The following is a 26,552-nucleotide window of genomic DNA, read 5'->3' on the forward strand; positions in this document are numbered from 1 at the left end:
GTGTGGCGTTAAATTTTGCGGTCGATTAGGATAGGTTAGCTACATTATAAATACTTTAAAACATTGCGGTTATATTAGGTAAGTATAGCTACATTAAAAATACTGTAAAATCATTTTATGGTTGCTTAGCAAATAACTTTTTAATATGTAGCTATCCAGCGCTAGTAAACTGTTTACATGATTTCACAGTATCTTTAATGTAGCTATCTTAACCAAATCAACCGTCCACATTATTTTAAAGTATTTATAATGTAGCCAACCTAACATAATTGACCATTAGTTATCATGGGTGGTCCAAAATAAACATTTACGGAATATGGGGCGTTCCGAGAATATATTTGTGGAAGACAAAGACTTCATAGATTTTATACGGTATGAAAAATATACAAATCCACGAAGTACGTTTCTTCAATTAGGTATTTTCCTCTAAAAACAATTACAAATAAATACCGTTGCCTTGTTTATGGTCTTTCCTTTTATCAACACAGCCATATTTATTTACAATGAACAAAAAAAAATTGATTGTCTGTAAAGTGGGTTTACGGACGATAGTTTAACGCGACAAAGTGACAACGTAATAACAAAACATCGATGAAATGATTGCATACTTTTATGAATAAAATTGAATTATTTTTATTGATTTATCACTATTTTGTATGGATACAAAGAAGGAGTGAAATGAAATCTACAACTTAATCGATAAATTTACTTTTATTTGCACTCATTAATTCAAATATGTTTATTACTTTAACGAAGAGATTATTTTAACTATAACTTTTATACATGTTTTTCTATTTAACTCCTTCCAACCTGTGTTATTCTGTTAAGGATAGGACGATGATAGGAAAACTAGGAAACGAATGGGAGTGTTTCAAGTTTAATGTGCATCGAAAAAAGTCAAAACGATGGTTGTTCCAATCGAGTGGAAGAGAGATAAGATGCGGCGCAAGCGTACAATGAGCGTAACGGGACATAGAGTAACGGGACAATGTGCGTAACGGGACATTGTTTCGTGGTGCTTGCAGCCTGCGTTCATCGATTTATTAGATGTCACGTCAAAAAAAAACTCGAAGATGCTCGATCGGGCGTTTGTCTCTCTCGTCTGTGAACAGAAGGCTTCCCGTGACGGGGTGATCACGTGATCTTGTGGAAGGCCAGGGCGATGTCCTTCAGGGCGACCACGGAGACCCCCGAGGGCGTCTTCTTCGGCGGCACAGGCGTCTGGGCGCAACGCCGCACCTGGTAGGTGGTCAGGATGTGCACCAGCGCCGTCTTCACCTGCATCTGGCCGAACCTCATGCCTGCGGGACATACAGGGACCGTGCGGTGTCACCACTCACTCGTCACACGCACGGCTGTGAGTAGTACACAAGAGGGGGTTCTGGCACAGGCTTCAGGCCGCGGTGCCCGCGCCGGGTCAATGACCGATCGTTCTCACGTCAGGATTTCGAAAAAAAAAACCTCGAAAGTCATTTTGCCTTAAGAAGAACATAAAATCCTAAAAGAGGCTTAAGCATCCATGTCTACAGCCTCCGATAAGCCTCTGACGTCATCTAGGATTATGACGTCACTGTTGCAATTCACCGTTACGGCCGCCATCTTTAAAATCTTTATTTATTATCCGATTTTAATGAAAAAAATTTCAAAATTTATAAAAAAAATTCAATTTTTAAAAAGCATACTTTTACAACATGGAGCTCTGAGTCCTCGGTTCGAACCCGGTGAGGGCAAATATAAAATAAAAATAGCGACTGAATCTGCTGTGCAGGGAGGCGAGGTGACACTGGACTACATATAGCGCGTACCAAACCACTCGAGTGTCGTCTTAGTTGTCACGCCTGAGGGACAGGGACAGCTGCGGGTGACAGCTTCGACCGGGACTGTCCGCTAGGCCACGTCGCGTCGACGAGACGACATCGCCAGAGACCGGAAAAATTCGCGATTAATTTCGTGATAAGCTGAAATCCAAACACGTGTACAATTTCTGCTGGTTTTGCTATTGGCTCGCAGTTTAACCTGAGCTCTCTGGGCCAATGAGAGATTATCTACCAAAGAATCATCGAATCACAAGCTACCTTAGTGGAGACGCCTCACAAGTTAGCACCCAAATGAACACACGTGTTTGCTTGAAAAAATGCAGAGGATAATGGAGGCTATCCTAGAGGTAGTTGAATCCACGAATTTTTCCGGTCTCTGGACATCGTAAACCATGTGAATTTCTGCTGCTCGTCGTGGCATTAACCCAGTTTTTAATGCATGTCATCCAGCGTACCCTTGTCCAACACACAGTAACATTTCTTGTTTTAACACCAAGTTAGATTTGACGTGATAACGTCCTTATAAATCTATGAACGCCAGCTACACGCACGGAAAAAGCATGACTCATTGTCACATTCCACCTGAGCCTAGCGTGCAAGAACCGGCAAACCACCTTGCGATTAAATCTTCTCTAATATCAAACAGGTTAATGCGGGCTTTTTAACTAATTCGTGATTTTATATAAACAAAATTATTTAAAATTAAATTTGCAAAAACTGTAAATAATATTTGAAAATTAAAAACTATGCAGTTTTTTATCGATGTTTTCTTATGACGTTCTCACTTAAAATTATCGTCCGTAAACCGACTTTACAGACAAAACCCTTTTTTTATAACTCTTTTTATAGTTATATCCTGCTTTGTGTCCGTAATCTGTTGTTTTTAATAATAATTTACCCATTTGGTTTCAGCTCAAAATGGAATAATTTAAGTCTAGTTTAATCATCTTTTGGATTGACTGGGTTGGAATTGTCTGTAATTCATCGATTTTTGAAAATTTTTAGTTACAATAATAGTGTTGGTACCTATAGTTTATAAGCTACTGCCTCAATAGTCCATTCAAATTAGCGATCAACCTCGGAATGAGAGATAATGAGCTTAATTTTCGTATATACCTTCATTTTGGCGTTCTAAAAGTTGTCCCAAAAGTCTCAAAATAATCTCGTGTCTGCGTGGTAAGTTATTCAAGGTCTAAGGTAAAAAAATAAAGTTTTTCGCGATTATCTCGGTTTCTATTGCTCCAGTGATGTAACATCTATTATTGTAGAGCATAGAATTTACGACAAATTTTATTCGAAACAATTTTTCATGCGCTCAACTGTTTTTGCGATAGGGAATGCACTACATTTTCATGGCAATATTAAATCAATTACAAGCCCCTCGCTGTGTGGGTCTGCGTGTACTTGCAAAGTATTAACTTTAAAAAAATGATAACTCCGCCCCCTTTTTTTCCAAACGTCCCTGGCTGAAGTATTTGTCGTATGTACAGAGGCCTGAAGCTTCAGGGTGCAACGGTATCGTCGCAAGGACACTCTGCCAGCAGGTCCAGGCCTTGGGTTGAAGCTGTTCTGTGTTTCTATTGCTAAAGAATTTTTTAATCACAGGCTAATACACTATCAGCTTCTCTGTGCTGACGGTAGATAAATATATCTTACTATCTTAACGTTACCACGTAATAGCAAATGAAATTGACATTTCAGGTGGATTTTAAAGAAACACTACCTATTGTTATTATCTTTGTAAGATTTGTGCAATGGGAGTGCATGACTTGATGTAAGCTTTTGGACATACGCCATTGCTAAGCACATGTATGTCTGTAGAAGGAAACTACAAAAAAAAAAGACAAAAACACAAATTAAGCTTAGCAATGGCGTATGTCCAAAAGCTTACATCTAGTCACTACCTATTGTAGCTACCACCATATAGCCTTAAACCTGCGATAGTGTAGGATGACTGCAGGCGAGTACACGTCCAATGAACTCTACCAGTAGTAGCGCTGACGAATCTCGGATAGAGTTTTGTTTACTCACAGGTAGACCACCCGAGGTCTGATCGTTAGAGACCGGAAAAATTCGCGGGTTCAATGACCTTTAGGATCGACTCAAATATACTTTACACACTCGGGCAAATGCCAACTATTCTTTGGCTGTTGACTTGTGAGTCGTCTCGACTGGGTGGCTTGTGATTCGACACTTCTATGAGTGAGGGTCTCTAATTGGCCCTCATTACTCCAGATTAACAGTGGACCAATGGCAGAAGCAGCACTAAGGTATAGTAGTATATAATAGTTCCTCCTGAAACTGGCGCTGGCGCGTGGAGCCGGAGCCGGTGTCCACCATATTTGATTGTGACGTCACGGCGGACATCTTGGATGACCTTGACCTTGACCTTTGACCTTAACCTTGACTCCAGTGGCCATTTTGGATCCGCCATCTTGGATCCGCCATTTTGGATGACGTAATTGTGTTTTCTCGAACTTTCAGCCATTTTGTTTTCCGCCATTTTGAATTATGACGTCACTGTTGCATTTTCTGTTACGTCCGCCATCTTTAAATTTTTTATTTATTATCCGATTTCAACGAAATTTTTTTTAAAATTTATAAAAAAATTCATTTAATAAAATTTTAATAAATTATTTATAAAAAATATATTTTTACGACACGGAGCTCGGAGTCCTCGGTTCGAACCCGACGAGGTCAAAAAAATTAAAAATGGCGACCGATCTTTCCCCCTGTGGTGGCTGCTGACAGACTGGCCCCCACCACTTTTTTCAAAGCATATATATCGCCAGTGAACATGACGTCATGTCCGCCATCTTGTCTTCGATGTTGGAAGCCATCATCATTGTATCGTCGGCTAGAGTGCGCTGACGCCATGTTAGTTTAATTCTTACCCGCTAGAGTGCAGTAATCATTTATTACTGTGACACCCGCCATCTTGAAATTTGGCCGCCATCTTGAAAATCCGTAATTATTTAGCTAGAAATTCGGGAAAAGTTCCAAAATTCATTAAATAAATTTGTAATCTATATACTGATTGATTATATCGACTAAGGTCCTTGGTTCGATCCCTGGCTGATACAAAACAACTTTAATATTTTAAAAAAGAACCACTAAAGTGACAGGTTTGTGGAAATAAAAAACACCGCAAGTACTTTAAAAAAAAATTATACATAAATTCAATACACTACTACAAGTACAAAAAATACACAGACAAAGAACTAAAGTCTTGTGGATTTCTCGATTCAAACAGTCTTCTTATTGTATGGACTAAGCCCTTTACATGACTTGAAATGTCTATTCAGTCTATCAGGTCGACATATTGGTACACTACAATTTTCACACAAAACCGAATTATCGACTTCATTAAAAGGACAGTGATATATTTCATGTTGTTTAGCACTTCGAATAGTTGCTAATGTTTTGTTACAAAATATACAGCTTGATTCTGATGAATGTACAGCCAGTCTATTACAATTCCTGAGGTGTCGTTTTAATCTTCCATAGTGTATAAACTTGCTTAAACACCTGTTGCACTGATATTTAATACGTTCAGAGTTATTATTACAATTGTGTATTACATAATCACGTAATTTCAAGTTTTTGATCTTGTCACAGTACGTACAGTTGGGTGATGGAACACCGTTGGATGCTCCTTCCTTTATCAATGACAGTGGAATTGTTGACAACCATTGTAACACTGCTGACATGTTAACTTCGGAAGCCTTTGAGGTCTGCTCTGCGGAAGATGATGCACGCGTCGAAATCTCCTGCTGTGCTGAGAGAGCAGGTGTAGCTGTAGACGTCGTTGTCATCGTGCTCTGCACTGATGATGGTAGACCTTCGATCCAGGTTGGTGTTAGATACTGGTAATGATGCCATCGAGTTCTCAATAATAGCTAGATACTGGTCTATTATTCAAGTCTGACTACCCGATCCGTTCATCACCACAGCCAGAGACGGACTGAAGTTCATATCACCAGGGTCTCACTTATATATTCTCATTAGCTTGTTCAACACATGAGTCAAAACAATAACCATGTTCATTATACTTGCACCTCACTGTCGCGGAGCATTTTATGTAATGACGATATAAGCTGTCGAGACGTGAAATTAGTTTACCGCACTTATTGCACCGAAATTGTATTCGTTTCAGTAAATTATTCGGACAACTGCTTCTTTCATGTCTGCACGCGCTTGAAGTGTTAGTAAATGATGCGCCACAGTATTTGCACTGATGCAAAGTACGCTCTTCATTAATTGAAGTCGGTATCGGGATCTCCACAGCTGTCGACAATGCAGCCATTGAGCTCTCCGCTGCCGTGGTTTCCTCTGCATCCGGTATCGGAATCTCCGACTCCATCATCGTTGCTGCCATCGAGGTCCCCGCTGCTGACGGTAAACAGTCTATCCCGCTCGACATTGGAGCAGTAACTAAATCTCACGAAACTTACTGAAGAGAGCAGGTCCGTACTGCACCAAGGCCAGAGGTAGACTGAGGGTCCACTCGTCTGAAGTTCGCTTATATACCCGCGGTCTACTGGAATACTACATTATTCAAAATATTGTCTGTATTTAAAATTAATTATTATTAGGTACCTAAAAATTGTAGAAATAAAAAACAAACGCAAGTTCAGGTTTTACACATTTATTTATAAAAATTACACAAATGCATGTTAGGTTAAGGAATTAAGCATTTTCGCAAGCAAAGTCTTTAATGCCGCACGAACTGCCTCTTCGACTCCGGTTCCAACTGGTTCGCAGGTCACGGGATCAGGAACACAGGTTTCTGGCTGGTCATCTTCTGCGATGTCGTCATCTCGAGCGAGACATGGTCGATGACGTCTGTGACCACGTCTGCGCCTTGGCTCTACTGCAGTGCTAGTTGGGACAGATTCACTGCCTGAACTTCGACGACGTGACGAACGTCGTTTGGACATCTGCGTAGAAGCATCACAGGTAGCAACAGGTTGCAACACGCTCATGTTTGGTGTTGCACGTGCAGACGAGGCGACTACCTCATCGATGCTAGCAGGAAGGATTGTGTGCGGTCTCATGTGATAGACGGCACAGTTTCCAGGTTCGCAACAATCTAATAGCTGCTGAGTCGGTTCGTAGGACACAGGAAAGTGCGAAAACCACCAATGCTGAGCATCTCCATCACAGGCTTCTGTATATGTACGTAGATGCCCGGAATCCCAGTAGCTGTACAACGTCAACTGAAGGCACGTACGTAGGTACGTCATTTATATATGCAGGCTCCTACTAACACTGTGCGTGCCATTTCTGCATTAAATGCGAGTTTGTACAGGCACAGACACGTTCAAACTTGTCACTTGGCTGCACATCGTATATTTCACTAAGCTTGCGCAGGGAAGGACAGCCATAGTCGGTCTGTAGGTCTTCAATTTCAACTGCTCCGACATTACACAGATCTCGTAGCCATTTCCTCTGTTCAGGTCCGGCAACGTATATTGTTTCGTTTTGAACTAGTAAATCTTTCAGTGTGTTTTTCACTTGGTGGTATGGGATTTTTCCTTCGTCCCACTCTAGTCCGTGATAATATTTGCATAGCCATTCGTTCGACCGTTTACTTTTTTCGTCTAGTAGTTTCCAAGGATACGGGGGTCTGAAGCTGCGGGTTCGAGTCTTGTCTCCGGAGGTAACGGCAATTTCTTTGAGAACAAAGCCGTTTTGGCTCTGGAAACATTGCAGGTTGCAGTACATCTTGTCGCTAGCAATGCTCGATCGTAACTGAATTATTATCGAAAACGAAACAGTATTTATGTCAGGATTTTCACAAGTTTGTCTCGACAATTGTACGAAGCAAGCCGATCGTGAAGTATCAGACAAAAAGCATAGGTGTTTGGTGGAATATTTCCGCTAGTTGTTATCTCGATCCTACAGTCGATGATGTTTGAATTTAATCGATCATCCTGTTTGGAAACGTCAAACACCATTAACGGAGCCTTGTTTTTGAAACTGTCGGGACTCAGTATCGGTGACTGTCTCCGACCATAGTAAGCTTGCTGAAACTTGGCATACATTTGATATGCGAGAAGAAATCTTCCACTTTCAAAGTCCATGTTCATATCAACGTACGGATAACTTTCGCTGTTTAAAAATATTTTTACATTACGTAATTGACAGTTATCGAATAAGGAACGACTTACTCCTGCATTGAGCTGTCTTCCGGTCTGAAGGCCGACGATTATGTATCTTGGTTTTTCCGTAGCGAAGCTGGACTTTACTATCCAATTGATACGCTGACTATGAGGCAAGCCAGGATAAGTTTCCAGGCTCCAGGATCGGAATGGCACATCGAAGTTCTTGCCATTTTCTATGTTCTTCAACATCTTGACTCGTTCAACGGTGCTCACTTGGATGTGGGGCAGCATCCACTCGATAGACTGTAGTGTTAGCGAGACATCTTGAGGGTTTTCTGCAGCGACGACAATTGCATTGATGTGCGTGTTGGCTAGAAGCAGTACGAGCTCTTGTTTCGAATTAATGATTATATGCCTGTAGTCCTCAGCGAATCCAAGAAGCATGGACAGAGGAACACAAACTTCGAACTTTCCTTCGGCATAAACCGGAAGCTTATATTCATCCTCGAGAGCCCAACCGGCCATCTTTGCAGCAGACAGTTCATTTGGCGTGAGCGAAAGGTAATTTTTCATAGCAGATGTTATGCCTACATCTCTCGTCTGGTCTACCTCGACACCATTGAGTACATAAGTAATGCGCTCGATTAGGTGAAGAATACCATTGCAGGATATTGACGTCGTTGTCGGATGCGTACCATCCGCTTTTGTAAGCATGCCTCTTATACGTAGAAATGACTGTAAAGGTAAAGTACAAATATCTTGGTGCTGTACAGCAATGCGTACTTCCGATGGAAGTGTGTACGGACCGAGCAGGAAAGGCTGGTACTCGTGCAATTCCATTTTCGTAATGCTGTCATCAAAAATGACCGGATCTTCCACGTTGAGGATTTCGTCTTCCATATTTATTCGGCACTTGTCCAATACTGAGAAGATACTTTATGTTGTCAGGTGTTAATGCACCAATGTCTGGTAGAGAACTGTTCTTATTCACATCAATACGACTTCTTTTATAACTGTTCGGTGTTACGAACTTTATGCCCATCGCTTCAAGTGCAGACGTAATGTAATTTCTTCGTCTTGAAAATTCACCAATCGTCCTCGCTGGTCAACGATTCTGACGACGACTTCGTGTGCGCACTTCACGACGACTGGAACGTAAATGATACTTTGCGGTACTTCGACCAGTTTATATCCTGGCGGGACCATCGGCGAAAACTCGTGCAGCATGTTGCTTAGTCTTCCGTTGAGATACATTCCACTTGCCAAATTACAGTTTATTCTTATGACATTCACAGGCAAAATGTTTACTGCGCGCGTAGATTCGTACGTTCTTCCTGCATCATACACCTTTGATTCGAATCCTAACATCGAACCTTTGGTCCCAGGTTTCGTAAAGTCGACAATTTCACGGCATGTTAGAATGCTTTTTTGAGTGTTTGGATTTCCACGCAGCTGAAAGTCTACATCCTGTGGTAACATATCCCTGATTTAATTTGCAATGTCGTCAATTTCGTAAGATCCAACAGGTAACTGTATTTCATGAGCGGTCCCATCGCTTTTCAGGAAGCAGATCTTGCAGTTTTCTTCGTCGATATTCGGTATGGCATTATACGTTTGAAAATCTTCGAGTCCGATACACCATTCTCCGTCTAAATCCAGAGGCGGGAAATGAACCGCCCGCAGCTCAGATGCGTGACCTGTCAAGGTAAGTGTTATCGACATGACTAATAAATTATCATCACTGCACAACCTTTAAATAGTAATTGTTTTTATCAGCTAAATTTTTTTAGTTAAAAAGCGAAGACACAAGTGTCCGCAGTTTGTTTGATTAGGCCTCTGTTCCGTTTCGTAATTGTAGAACAATGTAGTGGTCCGGCCCAGGTACCGCCTAAGTTCAGGCGGAGGTCTCAAATTACCGGAACTGTCGTAGTAAGTAGCTTTTTTTCCAGACTTTATATACGCTACCCAGTGCGTGCCGCGACCTGCCGTCGTGTCTAAATTAATTATGGCGCGTTCGTTGGCTTTTGGTTTGCTGGGTAAAGTGTCTCGCATAAACACGCCAAGGAAATTTGGTATTTTCAGTTTGCGTGCGTACTTTATTAAATCTACGTTGGTGAGCGGTCGTTTCGGCAGAGAACTTAGGATTTTCGTTTCTTTTTCATGCCTCGGCCTGATTTGTGAGGACGTAAGTACAGTCCTGCACCGTTTTTTTTACCCATGGCAATGGCTTCCATGCTTGCATTGTGTCGCTCTGCTTCCTCCAACTGCTTTCGCTCATTCTTCGAAGTGTTGACTGCCCGCACTATACCGCTCGTTGCACCGATGAAACCGCCGAGAGCACCCAATGCAGGCAAAAGCAAAGGAAGAAAGCCTCCTTTAATCTTCTTGTCGAGAGTCTGTAGTTTTTGCTTGGCTCTTTGTATGACTGCTCCAGTCTTGCGTTTGGTCTTGCGTGAGTTAGTCTTTGACTTGATGGAGCTGGTTCGACGAGCACCCATTCCTAATTTGGTCTTTGCCTTCATGATTTTAGATAGTCCCGCGTGCGACGATTTACTAATATCTTCAGCTTCCTGTGCCAATGTCTCGTCGGCCCGGTGCCTGGATTCCAGATCCTTGCTGAGGGAATACGCAATATCGTGCTGCTTGCACTTTTCGTCGAGAGAATTAATGCCCACGTCACCTCGAGCTAACCTTTTCGCTAGTTTAGTGCCGGGGCTGCAAAATCTGTAGCTGGGAATGTGTAGCTCGAATGGTAGATTGTTTATCAGCGAGTTTACAAGTCCTGCACCGATGTGTTTATTGTTCTTACCTCTTCGAGTCATTACGCGCAACTGACCAGAAAGTATAAATGTGTTTGATTTTATACAATTTATTTAGTACAATGCAGGTCGTCAAGCAAGATGTTTGTTTGCCCGTGCGCATTACGCAAGACGATGAAACTAGCGGTCGCGAATCGCGGCATGGAGTATTATTACCGTCCACCGTACGTTGCATAATGGCGGGACCGTCAAACTGTGGCAAAACGTGCGTTCTACTGAGTTTACTGGAGGAGCCAAACAGTCTTCGGTTCGAGAACGTTTACTTGTATTCCAAGTCGATGCAACAGCCAAAGTACCAGCGCTTGGCCACTGTTCTACGCTCGGTGGAAGGACTGGAGTATTTTCCGTTTAGCGTTAATACCGATGTGGTGTCTACCGACGAAGCAAAGCCTAATTCCGTGTTTGTGTTCGACGATGTAATGTGCGAGAAGCAGGGTATTATACAAGAGTACTTTTCCATGGGCAGGCACGCCAAGGTAGACTGCATATACCTGTGTCAGACGTACAGTAGAATACCCAAACATCTCCTACGAGATAATGCGAATGTTATAGTGCTTTTTCGCATGGACGAACTTAATTTACGTCACGCCTACGACGACCACGTAAACACTGACATGACGTTTCAGGAATTTAAAGACATGTGCTCCTTGTGTTGGAAAGACGAGCACGGATTCATAGTCATCGTAAAGGACTGGCCTCTATATAAGGGCAGGTACAGACGAGGTTTCGATCAGTTTATCGTCAAACATGAGTCATAGCATTTCCAAATTCGGACGCAGCAGCAGACATACTGTATGCCACGACTCTGATATCCGCAAATACATTATACTACTGGCTCAAAACGTAGAAAGTGTGAAAAACGAAATATTAGAGTATCTCGTTGCCATCGACCAGCGTGTGGAAGCCTCGGATTCTCGCATTCGCGACATGATCGAAGTATCGAATGCAAAAAGACGTGACGAATTGAGGACTTTACAAAGTAGTCTGAAAGCATCACTTTCGCACTTGACAACTAATTCAGATTTTGCCACACAAGAAAGAAGTTTCTGCGAACGAATAAAAAAGTATAAAAGGAGGACTTGCAGTATGTTTTCAGCCAGTATAATGTCGGACCTGGCCAGTGACCTTCATCGAGCTATACAGTCTGTTCGTGAAAAATATTTACTTGCTAGACGAACCAGACTTGCACGTGAGATGGAAAATGAGGAGATATTTAAACCAATCACTAGTCGTCTCGACGAACTTAAAAACAAGGAAGAACCAGCCTTCATTGTGAAGACAGAAGTTGAAGATGAAATGCCGACTGTAAAGAAGAGAAAGTATGAACCAGATCGAGAAGAAGAGGACTTAACAAGTACAGAGTCCATGCACAAGAAGAAAATACCGAAAAAGGGACATCAAGTTAATGCAATGGTCCGACCATACCTGATATCGTTTACGAGCCGGAATAATGACACGACCTACGGAGTGTACAGAAAACATAATAAATGGTTCCTCGGTACTAAAGAAATAGACTTTCTACCAGGAAATATCGTGCGTGTAGCAGAGTTCAAAACGCGCGGGACTCCGGGTCTGTACGAATTGCTGTTTCGCAGGGAGCCTAAAGGATATTCTCACAAAGACTTACAAGAGTACAAAAAGCTGCTAGAGCTAACCAATGCACATTTTCGCGATAACGATCCAGATAGTGGTGTATATAAAGACGTAGATCATGAAAAAATCGACATTCTCGCTAATCTCTTCAGTGAACTAACAATACATGGTGAAGGTTTAAATAAGCTAGAAAGTGGTCAGATATTTGACTATGTATATTGGGACGACCCCAATGAATTAGTTGATCGCCTTAGAATTCTACATGCTTCGCTTAGTGTAGGAAACTATTCGCACATCAACGAAATAGTCTCCATATTTGAAGAACTGAGGGAAGCCAGCTACATACAATGAGTCGAACCGGAATCGCTCACGAACTTCATGCTCCTGCTAGACGAAAATACCTTCGTCGCAAAGTCATAGTTCGTGGAATTGATGATTTATTCCAGGCGGACCTTGTTGAGATGATACCGTATTCCCGTTTGAATAAAGGTTTCAAGTACATGTTGACAGTCATCGATGTTTATAGCAAGTTCACTTGGGCTAGACCTGTCAAATCAAAGACTGCAACTGAAGTAGCCAAGGCCATGAACAATATTTTGCGTGATGGACGTGTACCGTCGCACCTGCAAACGGACCTTGGGAAAGAATTCTACAAGGCAACCTTCAAGGCTTTGATGAAGAAGTATGGCATCAAACACTACTCTACATTTAGTAACGTCAAAGCCTCCGTTGTCGAAAGGTTTAACAGAACTTTACGTTCCAAGATGTGGCGGCAGTTCACGGCTAACGGAAATTACAAGTGGCTTGGTGGAGAAGATTATAAAACGAAGAAACGGACTGTCATACGTCAAGTGGTGGGGCTTTCCACCTCGCTTTAATTCGTGGGTGGCAGATGCAGGCATCGAGAAATCCACAAGACTTTAGTTCTTTGTCTGTTTTTTTTTTGTACTTGTAGTAGTGTATTGAATTTATGTAATAAATTTTTTTTTTAAGTACTTGCGGTGTTCTTTATTTTCTCAAACCTGTCACTTTAGTGGTTCTTTTTTAAAATATTAAAGTTGTTTTGTATCAGCCAGGGATCGAACCAAGGACCTTAGTCGATATAATCAATCAGTATATAGATTACAAATTTATTTAATGAATTTTGGAACTTTTCCCGAATTTCTAGCTAAATAATTACGGATTTTCAAGATGGCGGCCAAATTTCAAGATGGCGGGTGTCACAGTATTAAATGATTACTGCACTCTAGTGGGTAAGAATTAAACTAACATGGCGTCAGCGCACTCTAGCCGACGATACAATGATGATGGCTTCCAACATCGAAGACAAGATGGCGGACATGACGTCATGTTCACTGGCGATATATATGCTTTGAAAAAAGTGGTGGGGGCCAGTCTGTCAGCAGCCACCACAGGGGGAAGGATCGGTCGCCATTTTTAATTTTTTTGACCTCGTCGGGTTCGAACCGAGGACTCCGAGCTCCGTGTCGTAAAAATATATTTTTTATAAATAATTTATTAAAATTTTATTAATTGAATTTTTTTATAAATTTTAAAAAAAATTTCGTTGAAATCGGATAATAAATAAAAAAGTTAAAGATGGCGTATGTAACGGAAAATGCAACGGTGACGTCATAATTCAAAATGGTGGAAAACAAAATGGCGGAAAGTTCGAGAAAACACAATTACGTCATCCAAAATGGCGGATCCAAGATGGCGGATCCAAAATGGCCACTGGAGTCAAGGTTAAGGTCAAAGGTCAAGGTCAAGGTCATCCAAGATGGCCGCCGTGACGTCACAATCAAATATGGCAGACACCGGCTCCGGCTCCACGCGCCAGCGCCAGTTTCAGGAGGAACTATTATATACTACTAGGTATAATTATTTGAATTTTATTATAGCACATAATGAACCCGCGAATTTTTCAGGTCTCTACTCATCGTGCATTTCTTTCAGCAGTCCCGGCCGGCATTATGCTTGTCGAAAGGGAGTGTACTTTTTAAGTTCGACGTTGAAGTAAATGACGCGGCAACTCACCAATGCATATCCTCGGTCCTTCGCCGAACGGGAGGTGCGCGAAATGGTGCCTCTTGCTCTTGTTCTCGGGAGTGAACCGTTCAGGGTCGAACCGCTCTGGCTCCGGGCATATGTCCTTGTCGCGGTGAATTCCCAGCACCGGGATCATGACGCTGGTGCCTTTCTCCACGACGATCTCCGTCCCCGGGATCTTGTAGTCCTGCAGACACTTCCTCTCCAGCTGGGGCACGGTTGGGTACTTGCGTATTGTTTCTGGAAGAAAAAAAAAATTGGTTGTCTGTAAAGTCGGTTTACGGACAATAGTTTTAACGTGACAACGTCATAACAAAACATTGATGCAACGATTGCATACTTTTATGAACAGAATTGAATCATTTTTATTTTAATAATAATAGAATAAATAATACTTGAAATTATACTAGTAATCAGATTTTCAAAAAGCAAGAATAATTAACCTTTATTGCCGAAATTGTTGTTGTAATTAAGCAATGAAAACCACTTTAACTTTTCACTTCACTTTATAAACAGTCGAGTGGAAGAGAGATAGATGCGGCGTAAGCGTACAATGAGCGTAACGGGACACAGCGTAACGGAACAATGTACGTAACGGGACACTTTTTCGTGCGTGCAGTAGGCGTACATCGATTTATTAGACGTTGTCACGTCAAAAAAAAATTTGTAAATTTCTTATAAATCGATGAACGTCGGCTGCACGCACGAAAAAAGTTGTAACATTTCGCCTGAGCCGAGCGTGCAAGAACCGCTCAACCACCGTGCGAGAAAATCTTCTATAATATCCAACAGGTTAAGGCGGGGATTTTTAACTAATTTTTCGTGAATATATTTAAACAAAATTATTTAAATCAAATTTTGCAAAAACTGTAAATAATATTTTAAATTAAAAAGTATGCATATTTTCATCAATGTATTCTTATGACGTTATCACGTAAAATTTATCGTCCGTAAACCGACTTTACAGAAAACAGCCTTTTTTTAAGAACGTTTCAAGTCGGTAGAATGTATGAACGAAACATTGCATGAGTTACAGATCAAAAAATTTCAACAATTTTTACCTGACGGAATCAAAATTCACGATGTAGCCTACCATCCAAAATATAACATAACTGATGACAGACAATTTCGGTATATGTGGATAGTAGTATAGTTTGGGGGCCCCTTCGCCAGGGTCCGGGGCGTGGTGTGTGGCGGAGCCGAGCCACATCTCTGACGTCACGGCGGCCATCTTGGATGAGTGTAACGGGACACAGCGTAACGGGACACAGTGTAACAGGACATAACGTAACGGGACACAGTGTAACAGGACATAACGTAACGGGATATGACGTAACGGGACAAGTAGATCACGGCGGCCATCTTGGATCCGCCATTTTTGATGACGTAATTGTGTGTTATCGAAAATTCCGGTGATGTGTTTTCCGCCATATTAGATGATGATGTCACCGTTGCAATTTCCGTTACCGTCGCCAACTTTAACTTTTTTATTTATTATCCGATTTTAATGAAGTTTTTTTTAAAAATTATGAAAAAATTCAATTAATAATTTTTTTATAAAAAACATACTTTTACGACACGGAGTTCAGAGTCCTCGGTTCTAACCCGACGAGTGCAAAAAAATTAAAAATGACGACCGATCCTTCCCTCACAGTGGCTGCTGGCATACTGACCCCCACCACTTTTTGCCATTCATATATATCGTCACCTAGTACGACGTCATGTCCGCCATCTTGTCTTCGATGCTGGAAGCCATCATCATTGTATCGTCGGCTAGAGTGCGCTGACGCCATGTTAGTTTAATTCTTACCCGCTAGAGTGCAGTAATCATTTATTATTATTGCTGTGACACCCGCCATCTTGAAATTTAGACGCCATCTTGGAAATCCGCAATTTTTATGTTATAAAATCGGGATGAATTCCAAAATTCATCAAAATATTAACTTATTCGAATTTTGATTGATTATATCGATCACCGTCCTCGGTTCGTACCCGGTGAGTGCAAAAAAACCTAAAAATGGCGACAGGCTCCTTCCTCAATGGTGGATGCAGGCAGACTGACTCCTACCACTTTTTTTCAAAGCATGGCTGCCATCTTGTCTTCGTCCGCTGGAGATCACCATTTTGTTTTCGTCTGCTAGAGTGTGCTGATACCATGTTAGTATAATTATCTGGTCACCACACCTTTGACCTTGACCTTGAACTTTGACCTTGACCTTGAACTTTGACCTTGACCTTGAAATTTGACCTTGGCCTTGAAATATGACCTTGACCTTGAAATTTGACCTTGACCTTGAAATTTGACCTTGAACTTGAAATTTAACCTTTACCTTCAAATTTGACCCTGACCTTGTAATTTGACCTTGACCTAGAAATTTGACCTTGACCTAGAAATTTGACTTTGTCCTTGAAATTTGACTTTGTCCTTGTCGACCATCATGGATCCGACATTTTATGTTCAGTACATGCTACCAGGAGCCACCACCTGCCGGAGTACGCCATCTTGTGTGTGTGTGTACTTGTATTATAGAGTACATTTCCATCTGGATAATTTTATTCTAACCCGCTACAGTGCAGTAATCATTTATTATGGAGGTGCCCCCCGCCATCTTGAAATTCGGTCGCCATCTTGAAATCATGTATTAATGTAGCTAGAAAAGCGGGAAAAAATCCAAAATTCATTAAATAAATCACTCATTAACTTACATATTGATTCGATCGATTACTGTCCTCGGTTCGATACCTGATCGATGCAATAATGTTTAATTTTATGTAAAAAATAATAATTTCAATAAACCATGTTCAACATTCGTAGAGACTTTAAATCATCTACTACCATCATCCTATCAGACATCAAGACCCCCATCTTGAAATCACATAAAAATGTAGCTAGAAAATGCGGGGAAAAATCCACAATTCATTAAATAAATTTGTAATCCATAAATGATTGATTGGATCGACTAAGGTCCTTTGTTCGATCCCTGGCCGATACAAAACAACTTTAATTAAAAAAAATACTAAAAAAGTGTTAGGTTTGAAAAAAATAAAAACAACACAAGTTCTTTTAAAAAAATTATTACATAAATTCAATACACTACTACAAGTACAAAAAAAAACACTGACGAATTACCAAAGCCTTTTGGATTCCCCGATTCAAACAGTCTTCTTATTGTACGGACTAAGCCTTTTACATGACTTTAAATGTCTATCCGATCCGGTCATCACCGCAGCCAGAGACGGACTGAAGTTCATATCACTTATATAGTCTCATTAGCCGGTACAACTTATGAGTCAAATCAATAACCATGTTCATTATACGTCTCGGAGCATTTTTTATAATGACGATGTAAGCTATTGAGACGTGAAATTAGTTTATTGCACTTATTGCACTGAAATTGTATTCTTTGAACATTATTAGAACAACCGCTTCTTTCATGTCTGCGAGCATTTGAGGTGATAGTAAATGATGCACCACAGTATTTGCACTGATGCGAAGTACGCTCTTCATTAATTGAAGTATTCAATGCTGATGAAACTTCAGCTGATGGTGGAACAGCACATATCGAAGTCTCCTCCAGTGTTGTCAAAGGCGTTGCCAACGGGATCTGCTCCAACATCGTCGGCGCCGACGTCATAGTTCCCGTAGTCGATGGTACATCCTCCATCGAGTACGACGTTAAAGTCGGTAAAGATGCCATCGAAGTCTCAAGAACAGGCAATTACACGACTTATGCACCAGAAGAAACAAACTAGGTGATCCGTACACCGTCGACGGCAGTAACAAACTGAGCGTCCTGCTGTCTAGGACTCATTTATATAAATTAACCGGTTTGAATAATACGCTAGTCAAATCAAAAAAAATTTACTCAAATACTAGAGTCAAAACAACATTAAAAAAATAGAAGCACCATCAACAAAAAAGGAAGCACATTTGGAAGCACCAACAAAAAAGGAAAAAACAATAGGAAGCACCGTCAACGAAAAGGCAGCACATTTGAAAGCACCGACAACGAAAAGATAGCACCGCCATCGAAATGGCAGCACATTTGGATGCACCGACAACGAAAAGGCAGCACATTTGGAAGCACCGACAACGAAAAGGCAGCACATTCGGAAGCACCGACAACGAAAAGGCAGCACATTTGGAAGCACCTGCAACGAAAAGGCAGCACTTTTGGAAGCACCGACAACGAAAAGATAGCACCGCCATCGAAATTGCAGCATATTTGGAATTACCGACAACGAAAAGGCAGCACATTTGGAAGTACCGACAACGAAAAGATAGCACCGCCATAGAAATGGCAGCACATTTGGAAGCACCGACAACGAAAAGGCAGCACATTTGGAAGCACCGACAACGAAAAGGCAGCACATTTGGAAGCAACGACAACGAAAAGGCAGCACATTTGGAAGCACCGACAACGAAAAGGCAGCACATTTGGAAGCACCGACAACGAAAAGGCAGCACATTTGGAAGCTCCATCAACAAAAAAAAGGCTAAAAGTAAGCACAAGTTACGAGATCTAAGTCTTAGTTAGAAATCAGAATACAAGAAATAAAAACATTAAATTCTTATAATTTAAATTATTTATTTTATTGCTTTACATTATACAAATGCAAGTAAAACAAGCCATTATTGTATGTAGCCAGCATTCCTCAGTTCCTTGAGTATGAAGGATATTTCTTTGATGCACGAATAGTTTCCTGCACAAAGCGAACCATGTAGAAGTCTTAGCCGGTCAACCAATATGTTTGGATCTTTCCATGATGTGTAATCATTCTCTTCTACCACCATCTTCCTTGCATCTTTTTAATAAATATTATGATCTCTGGTGTCTTCCGTTTTACCACCAACCTCAGGGTAACTTTCATGTTTGAGACGGTGATCATCACAAGCTTGATCAGATTTTTTTAATATATCACGTCGTTTCCACCCTTTCGGTCTCAGGACACCGCCACATTCTTCGATCTTGGCAGCTTTAGGTGCTTCATCATAGTCTATGTCTTTGTCAACAGCATCAGAGTCACTGTAACAATCACCGTAGAAGGAATCGTCTTCACCCAATTTACCGTAATAATTCGATGTTGATGATGTTGAAGTGTCTTCATCGTCTGCATGCTTCCTTTTTAGGAGTCCATCATTTTTACAAAGTAGGAAAGATCTACTTGAATTCGGCTGGAATATATTCTCACTTTTCACGTTAAGGATTCTTCCATTGACTTCATTCTTCCGTAAATCATCAACCTCCTTCAATTTAAGTTCTTTGTCGAGATCGGAAGAGCCAAGAAAATTATTGTCATAATGCAGATCACTCTTCCATAGGCTAGTAGATTCATCGTTGTCCTCTAGCTTGTATGCAGGCTTGGCGCTACAAGTTCTGCCATGTCTTTTTAGGCTCTCTCTCCGCGTAAACGACTTGCTACATCGATCACAACTTATCATATTGCGCAGTGGATTTTTAACACAGTCATTCCTCTCGTGTTGTCTTTTATTCTTTCTCAAGATAAACTCTTTACTGCAAAACTTACACCTATGTTCTTTCGATACAGCGTCAGATCCCAAATCGGAATTCATATTAGTTACTGAGACTAATGTCAGATACCAATTTAGATATTTTAAAATAAAAATAAATTAATAAAAAAATAAAAAAATAAAAAATGCATAAACAGTTTCTGCTAGCTTTTAAACTTATCATTGTTAGGGACCGGAAAAATTCGCGGGTTCAATGACCTGCAGGATGAACTCCATAGTTCTACGTACACTCGGTCAAATGTCACCCACTCATTGGTTGCTCTCTTGTGAGACGTCCTAACGTAGCAGCCTGTTATTCGATACAGCTTTGGCCGGGTGTTTCTCATTGGCTCAGAGTCATCCAGGTGAGTTGTGAGCCAATAGAAGAGGAAGCACTGAGGTAAAACTATTTGTATTTTAGCCTATCGCGAAATGAATTCGCGAATTTTTCCGGTCTCTAATCATTGTTGAGCAAAGATAGAGTTCTTGTACAAGCCAGAAATTTATGCATTTTTTTATTAATTTATTTTTATTTTTAAATATTTTTTCCTGTAATTTTATGATATCAAGGAAAACATGTGGTGGTTTTCTCCGAGTACTTCTGATTAATCTGGTCAATATTATGATGGTTTTCTCCGTGTGCTCCTGATTATTCTTGCCAATATTATGATGGTTTTCTCCGTGTGCTCCTGATTATTCTTGTCAATATTTTGATGGTTTTTCCCGTGTTTTTGCAATCATTAGTGTGGTTTCTTCAAGTGTTTCTGACTATTCTGAGAAACCGCTCTCTGCATGGATTTTTTTTGTCTAATGAGACATGTCATTTTATTTGGAGTTACATTTAATTCGATAATAACTGCTACTAAATCAAAACTTGCAATATTTTTATCAGGTGGAATTAACAAATATCATTACTCAGTCAAAATAATATTACGCCATGAGACATCTGTGGAGCACCAACATGCAAGACGAACTTCCTTTTCCTTGGAGTCTAGCGAAGCCATCCTTCTTTTGCGATCGTTAGTGAGCATCCCGCATCCCGCATAAAAGAACTAAATATTATTTACCTGCAAGCAACATGTGGCGACATCTGTTGTTGAAAAGCAGAACTACATGCATAAAGTACTTTTGCATGAGATATATTAATTCTCGCTGATGAAATATAAAAAAATTTCTATTTAAGTATTGGATCTAATTTAAAACACTCAATTGGTATCTGACATTAGTCTCAGTAACTAATATGAATTCCGATTTGGGATCTGACGCTGTATCGAAAGAACATAGGTGTAAGTTTTGCAGTAAAGAGTTTATCTTGAGAAAGAATAAAAGACAACACGAGAAGAATGACTGTGTTAAAAATCCACTGCGCAATATGATAAGTTGTGTTCGATGTAGCAAGTCGTTTACGCGGAGAGAGAGCCTAAAAAGACATGGCAGAACTTGTAGCGCCAAGCCTGCGTACAAGCTAGAGGACAACGATGAATCTACTAGCCTATGGAAGAGTGATCTGCATTACGACAATAATTTTCTTGGCTCTTCCGATCTCGACAAAGAACTTAAATTGAAGGAGGTTTATGATTTACGGAAGAATGAAGACAATGGAAGAATCCTTAACGTGAAAAGTGAGAATATATTCCAGCCGAATTCAAGTAGATCTTTCCTACTTTGTAAAAATGATGGACTCCTAAAAAGGAAGCATGCAAACGATGAAGACACTTCAACATCATCAACATCGAATTATTACGGTAAATTGGGTGAAGACGATTCCTTCTACGGTGATTGTTACAGTGACTCTGATGCTGTTGACAAAGACATAGACTATGATGAAGCACCTAAAGCTGCCAAGATCGAAAAATGTGGCGGTGTCCTGAGACCGAAACGGTGGAAACGACGTGATATATTTAAAAAAATCTGATCAAGCTTGTGATGATCGCCGTCTCAAACATGAAAGTTACCCTAAGGTTGGTGGTAAAACGGAAGACACCAGAGATCATAATATTTATTATAAAGGTGCAAGGAAGATGGTGGTAGAAGAGAATGATTACACATCATGGAAAGATCCAAACATATTGGTTGACCGGCTAAGACTTCTACATGGTTCGCTTTGTGCAGGAAACTATTCGTGCATCAAAGAAATATCCTTCATACTCAAGGAACTGAGGAATGCTGGCTACATACAATAATGGCTTGTTTTACTTGCATTTGTATAATGTAAAGCAATAAAATAAATAATTTAAATTATAAGAATTTAATGTTTTTATTTCTTGTATTCTGATTTCTAACTAAGACTTAGATCTCGTAACTTGTGCTTACTTTTAGCCTTTTTTTTGTTGATGGAGCTTCCAAATGTGCTGCCTTTTCGTTGTCGGTGCTTCCAAATGTGCTGCCTTTTCGTTGTCGGTGCTTCCAAATGTGCTGCCTTTTCGTTGTCGTTGCTTCCAAATGTGCTGCCTTTTCGTTGTCGGTGCTTCCAAATGTGCTGCCTTTTCGTTGTCGGTGCTTCCAAATGTGCTGCCTTTTCGTTGTCGTTGCTTCCAAATGTGCTGCCTTTTCGTTGTCGGTGCTTCCAAATGTGCTGCCTTTTCGATGGCGGTGCTATCTTTTCGTTGTCGGTGCTTCCAAATGTGCTGCCTTTTCGTTGTCGGTAATTCCAAATGTGCTGCCATTTCGATGGCGGTGCTATCTTTTCGTTGTCGGTGCTTCCAAATGTGCTGCCATTTCGTTGACGGTGCTTCCTATTGTTTTTCCTTTTTTGATGGTGCTTCCAAATGTGCTTCCTTTTTTGTTGATGGAGCTTCTATTTTTTTAAAGTGGTTTTGACTCTAGTATTTTAGTAAATTGTTCTTGATTTGACTAGCGTATTATTCAAACCGGTTAATGTATATAAACGAGTCCTAGACAGCAGGACGCTCAGTTTGTTACTGCCGTCGACGGTATACGGATCACCTAGTTTGTTTCTTCTGATGCATAAGTCGTGTAATTGCCTGTTCTTGAGACTTCGATGGCATCTTTACCGACTTTAACGTCGTACTCGATGGAGGATGTACCATCGACTACGGGAACCATGACGTCGGCGCCGACGAAATTGGAGCAGATCCCGTTGGCAACGCCTCTGACAACACTGGAGGAGACTTCGATATGTGCTGTTCCACCATCAGCTGAAGTTTCATCAGCATTGAATACTTCAATTAATGAAGAGCGTACTTCGCATCAGTGCAAATACTGTGGTGCATCATTTACTATTACCTCAAATGCTCGCAGACATGAAAGAAGCGGTTGTTCTAATAATGTTCAAAGAATACAATTTCAGTGCAATAAGTGCAATAAACTAATTTCACGTCTCGATAGCTTACATCGTCATTATAAAAAATGTTCCGAGACGTATAATGAACATGGTTATTGATTTGACTCATGTGTTGTACTGGCTAATGAGACTATATAAGTGATATGAACTTCAGTCCGTCTCTGGCTGCGGTGATGACCGGATCGGATAGACATTTAAAGTCATGTAAAAGGCTTAGTCCGTACAATAAGAAGACTGTTTGAATCGGGGAATCCAAAAGGCTTTGGTAATTCGTCAGTGTTTTTTTTTGTACTTGTAGTAGTGTATTGAATTTATGTAATAATTTTTTTAAAAGAACTTGTGTTGTTTTTATTTTTTTCAAACCTAACACTTTTTTAGTATTTTTTTTAATTAAAGTTGTTTTGTATCGGCCAGGGATCGAACAAAGGACCTTAACCGATCCAATCAATTATTATATGGATTACAAATTTATTTAATGAATTTTGGATTTTTTCCCGCTTTTCTATCTACATTATTACATGATTTCAAGATGGCGGCCGAATTTCAAGATGGCGGGGGGCACCTCCATAATAAATGATTACTGCACTGTAGCGGGTTAGAATAAAATTATTCACATGGAAATGTACTCTATAATACAAGTACACACACACACACAAGATGGCGTACTCCGGCAGGTGGTGGCTCCTGGTAGCATGTACTGAACATAAAATGTCGGATCCATGATGGTCGACAAGGACAAAGTCAAATGTCAAGGACAAAGTCAAATTTAAAGGTCAAGGTCAAATTTCAAGGTCAATGCCAAATTTCAAGGCCAGGGTCAAATTTCTAGGTCAAGGTCAAATTTCAAGGTTAAGGTCAAAGTTCAAGGTCAAGGTCAAATTTCAAGGTCAAGGTCATATTTCAAGGTCAAGGTCAAAGTTCAAGGCCAAGGTCAAATTTCAAGGTCAAGGTCAAATTTCAAGGTCAAGGTCAAAGGTGTGGTGACCAGATAATTATACTAACATGGTATCAGCACACTCTAGCAGACGAAAACAAAATGGTGATCTCCAGCAGACGAAGACAAGATGGCGGCCATGACGTCATACCAGCTGACGATATATATGCTTTGAAAAAAAGTGGTAGGAGTCAGTCTGCCTGCATCCACCATTGAGGAAGGAGCCTGTCGCCATTTTTAGTTTTTTTGCACTCACCGGGTACGAACCGAGGACGGTGATCGATATAATCAATCAAAATTCGAATAAGTTAATTTTTTGATGAATTTTGGAATTCATCCCGATTTTATAACATAAAAATTGCGGATTTCCAAGATGGCGTCTAAATTTCAAGATGGCGGGTGTCACAGCAATAATAATAAATGATTACTGCACTCTAGCGGGTAAGAATTAAACTAACATGGCGTCAGCGCACTCTAGCCGACGATACAATGATGATGGCTTCCAGCATCGAAGACAAGATGGCGGACATGACGTCGTACTAGTTGACGATATATATGAATGGCAAAAAGTGGTGGGGGTCAGTATGCCAGCAGCCACTGTGAGGGAAGGATCGGTCGTCATTTTTAATTTTTTTGCACTCGTCGGGTTAGAACCGAGGACTCTGAACTCCGTGTCGTAAAAGTATGTTTTTTATAAAAAAATTATTAATTGAATTTTTTCATAATTTTTAAAAAAAACTTCATTAAAATCGGATAATAAATAAAAAAGTTAAAGTTGGCGACGGTAACGGAAATTGCAACGGTGACATCATCATCTAATATGGCGGAAAACACATCACCGGAATTTTCGATAACACACAATTACGTCATCAAAAATGGCGGATCCAAGATGGCCGCCGTGATCTACTTGTCCCGTTACGTCATATCCCGTTACGTTATGTCCCGTTACGTTGTGTCCCGTTACGCTGTGTCCCGTTACACTGTGTCCCGTTACGCTCGTCCAAGATGGTCGCCGTGACGTCAGAGATGGACGTGACGTCAGAGATGTGGCTCGGCTCCGCCACACACCACGCCCCGGACCCTGGGGCAGGGGCCCCCAAACTATACTACTGTGGATGTATTTCATTTCTATTTGTATCGCTTAAGATATTTTCGGTTATTTCACATTAATATGTACCTACAGTTGAGAAACATTTCCACACATTTCAGTTCTTTCCTTAGATTTATTTCGTTACAATTCAAGCATTTAACCAATCAAATTCGATTCTATTAAATGACACTTATTTCGTTATAAATGGATTATTTAAATGCTTTTTTCATGTAATTTTACTTCATTTTATTTGTAGTGTCTTGTTACCAAAACTCAGTCCTAATATTGTATGCGGGTCTCGCAGGAGCACTACATTTTAAGTACTAAAAGGCAATATACAAAACATGAGGTTCCAAAACGCGCACGCGACACAACACGATTCAACATGGTAATAATCATCATTAAAATACGAACAATGAAAAAACTCAGAGCCAAAGGTAATTAAGAATTGGCTGCCGAAATACAATTTTAAAAAAAAAACTATTTTACATAATCTTTACTTTACATTCCTTAACAGTGCCACAAACTGCTACTGATCTCGACAAACCTCAAAAGAGAAAAAAAAACATACTTTACATGCTGGTAGGACGTCCACGTCGCTACCTAACTCCAAAGTTTTACATAAGAAATTACATTTCTTTAGCTAAGAACCCATAGCTGCTCTGATGAAGTGACCTGACAATCACTAAGAAGAAGGAGAAACACTCTGCAAGGTCATTTATGCAGCGCCCCAGGAGGTAGTGCGCATGCGCACAAGGCTTAAGGGAGGGTAAACGACCAGAAAAAATGTAAGGAGAGGAGGAATATGACGTCTCTAAGGGTAACGGAGGGGGAAGTGGGAGCAGGGGTGCAACAACAGGGGGGGCAAGGCTTCAATAGGGGGGATCGATGATTCTTTATAAAAAGGTATATTGCCCACCCCCCTTTTGGAAATTTAGTTGTTGCGCCCCTGAGTGGGAGGGAGGGGTGTCACCCATTATGAACTCGTGAGGACGAAGTCATTACGGTGCTGAAGAGCGCCTCACCCATCATGACCATGTCCAGGTACGTCATCTCCGCTATGGCCTCGTACGTCACTTCGGAGTCGTGCTTCTGGAGTACGTCTTGTATCTCTCTCCGCATTCGGTCCTGGATGCCAGGGCTCATCGCCAGCTCGTACAGGGCGAACGACACCACAGAGGAGGAGGTTTCGAAGCCGGCTATTATGAAGATGAAGGCCTGCGCCACGAAGTCGTCATCCACCAGTTCTGCGACACACGAGGCAATAATGGCTCAGTGTAGGTCACAGCGTCACGTTTCATATCCCCTCCTGAGGTGGCGACACTGC

General features: G+C 40.8%; 1 protein-coding gene across 1 annotated transcript in view; it reads right to left on the reverse strand.

The window, feature by feature from the left end:
• Positions 1-1,134: 1,134 nt before the first annotated feature.
• Positions 1,135-26,552, reverse strand: part of LOC134528619 (cytochrome P450 6j1-like) — a 36,022-nt gene continuing 10,604 nt past the window's right edge. The window contains exons 4-6 of the mRNA XM_063362371.1: positions 26,251-26,472; positions 14,374-14,625; positions 1,135-1,301 (exon numbers count right to left, since the gene is read on the reverse strand). Coding sequence (XP_063218441.1) covers positions 1,135-1,301; positions 14,374-14,625; positions 26,251-26,472 — 641 coding nt within the window. The remainder of the gene's footprint in view (positions 1,302-14,373; positions 14,626-26,250; positions 26,473-26,552) is intronic.

Source organism: Bacillus rossius, chromosome 1, assembly GCF_032445375.1.
Source record: "Bacillus rossius redtenbacheri isolate Brsri chromosome 1, Brsri_v3, whole genome shotgun sequence".
Lineage (NCBI taxonomy): Eukaryota > Metazoa > Arthropoda > Insecta > Phasmatodea > Bacillidae > Bacillus > Bacillus rossius.